The 2,177-nt window shown below is 53.6% G+C and overlaps 1 protein-coding gene across 1 annotated transcript; it reads right to left on the reverse strand.

Annotated features, from left to right (window-relative positions):
* Positions 1–1,424: 1,424 nt before the first annotated feature.
* Positions 1,425–1,829, reverse strand: LOC123347974 (ribonuclease-like). The gene has a single exon (XM_044985173.1). It carries the CDS (start codon positions 1,827–1,829, stop codon positions 1,425–1,427), a length of 405 nt encoding a protein of 134 aa, XP_044841108.1.
* Positions 1,830–2,177: the final 348 nt, after the last annotated feature.

Genomic DNA, 2,177 nt, shown 5'->3' on the forward strand with positions numbered 1-2,177 from the left:
GCAAGCAGGCCTCATTATAGCAGGCCTCATTATTACCTTCTGGTACAGGTGTTGCAACTGATAACCATTCTCTGTTGCTGGCCTGTTAGGTCGATTAAAGTTCAAACATGGAAAGGCTTTGGTCAGACATGGAGTGACTTTAGTTCATTCAGGCCTAGTACAGGAAGGCTTTATTGACACTTAGGATTTTCCACCCTCCTGAGTTACCTAGGGTTATGCCTAATGACACCAACAATTGTGTGTCACCTTCATGTGGATTGTTGGTCTAGATCAGGCCTGGACAACTTGTAAAGAGGCGAGGGCCATATTACTCCAAAGAAAACAGCTGAGGGCTGACCCACCCCGGCCCTGCGGACCCCCTTCCAGCACTGCCCACCCCATGGAAACAAATCCTCCTTCCCCAGCGCTGCCCCACTGAAACAGCAATATTGAACCTTGGTAATATAAATGGGCCCCTAAGATAGTATAATTAAGGTAAAAGAAAAATGTCTTTTTGCTAGAAGTAGAATAATATCTTCCCCCCACTTTGTAATCAATTGCCCTGTTGAATGAATGTGATGTGAATGAGGAAGGCATGGAAGGCAGCACCTCCAGACAGCTGCAACCCTTGGAGAGGGTATGGGAGCCAGACCAGATCAGTAGAACAGGTCAGCCGCTGACTCCTCGCTTGCCTCCTCAGCCCCCGCACCCGCCTGGCTTGCCTCCTCACTGCCCGCCCACTCGCCTCCTCAGCCCCCCACCCCCTCGGCTCACCTTCTCACCCTCTGCCACTGCCCAACTGCCTCTTCATCCCCCCTCCCTCACCCACCACTTGCCTACTCACCCCCACGGGCCGCACAGTGAGCCCATGTGGGACGCATACGGCCTCCGGGCTGCATGTTGTGCAAGCCTGGTCTAGATGATCACAATGGTCCCCTCTGGCTTTGGAATCTGTGAATCCCTGACACTGGGCGGGGAGTGGGCTCTAGGACCCGGGGATTTATGTTCCGTCATTCCCCAATCTCACACGACAAGACAGATTGCTTTGCAGGTACCAGGTTTAATAAGATTTAGAGAGCACAGAGAATGGCTATACTGTATAATGGGCACTAGGGGCAGCAGAGGGTGGGGTGGGGAGGGGGCGGCTATACTGTATAATGGTCACTAGGGGCAGCAGAGGGTGGGGATGGGGAAGGGGCGGCTGTACTGTATAATGGGCACTAGGGGCAGCAGAGGGTGGGGGTGGGGAGGGGGCGGCTATACTGTATAATGGGCACTAGGGGTGGAAACACCTAAATAATTGACCAGTGCTCAGAGGTGGGTGAGGAGCCGGGTGCCATGGTCTGTGTGGGAGGGACAGAGCTGTGTTAGAGGAAGCAGCAAGGTTCCTGCCTCCCCTCCAGGTCCAGCCCCAGGCCCTACAGCTGCTCTAAGTAGTACACAGGCTACAAATTCCAGCAGCCAATGATAATTTTCCGCTTCTTCACTACTCCGATGTAAGAGATTGACAGTGTGTCAGGCTTAAATACGCACTGAGTGATGCTGAATTCAACTTTGCTCTTGTACAGGCCACCTATTTTGGGAGTACCACCCTCCTTGCAGATGCTGGTGATTTTTAAGATGGGCTCATGGATGAAGGTATTGACTGCCTTCCCATACAGTCCCCGAAAAATCATCATCGTGTTACAATAGGCGTTGGCAGTGGGGGCTTTAGTCTTTTCATAGTCCAAATGCTTCCTCTGGAAAATGAAGTTTGGCTCGATCCATGGCTGCCCACTGGCCAGGATCAGGCAGGCGGCCAGCAGGATGAGTGGTAGCAGGAGCACCGGGCGGGGTCCTCCCAGAATCATGGCCATGTCTGTCACTGAATCGACCTGCAGTGGGGAGATGGGGGAGATGGATGGAGACAGGGCAGGGTGGGAATCTGTCTCCTCCATGGAACCTCCTGGGCCCAACCCCCTCCCGACTCACTCTGTTCCCAAAGCTCCTCAACTTCTTATGATCCCCTCCCACACTGTTCTGCCCCCCTGAGCTCCTCCTACTATTCTTGTGCTATTGTGCCAGGCACAGCACAGACCCTGACCAAGATAGCTTCCCTCCTCCAACCCACTGATCCCCATTCCCCTCCTAGAGCCAGGTTAGAACCGAGGTGTCCGAGTCTCAGACTCTAACCAAGCTGGGACTCCACATTTGACAGG

Source organism: Mauremys mutica, chromosome 13, assembly GCF_020497125.1.
Source record: "Mauremys mutica isolate MM-2020 ecotype Southern chromosome 13, ASM2049712v1, whole genome shotgun sequence".
Taxonomy (NCBI): Eukaryota; Metazoa; Chordata; order Testudines; family Geoemydidae; genus Mauremys; species Mauremys mutica.

Coding starts and splice junctions, on each gene's coding strand:
- LOC123347974 (XM_044985173.1), bottom strand. CDS start 1,829: ATGATTCTGGGAGGACCCCGCCCGGTGCTCCTGCTACCACTCATCCTG.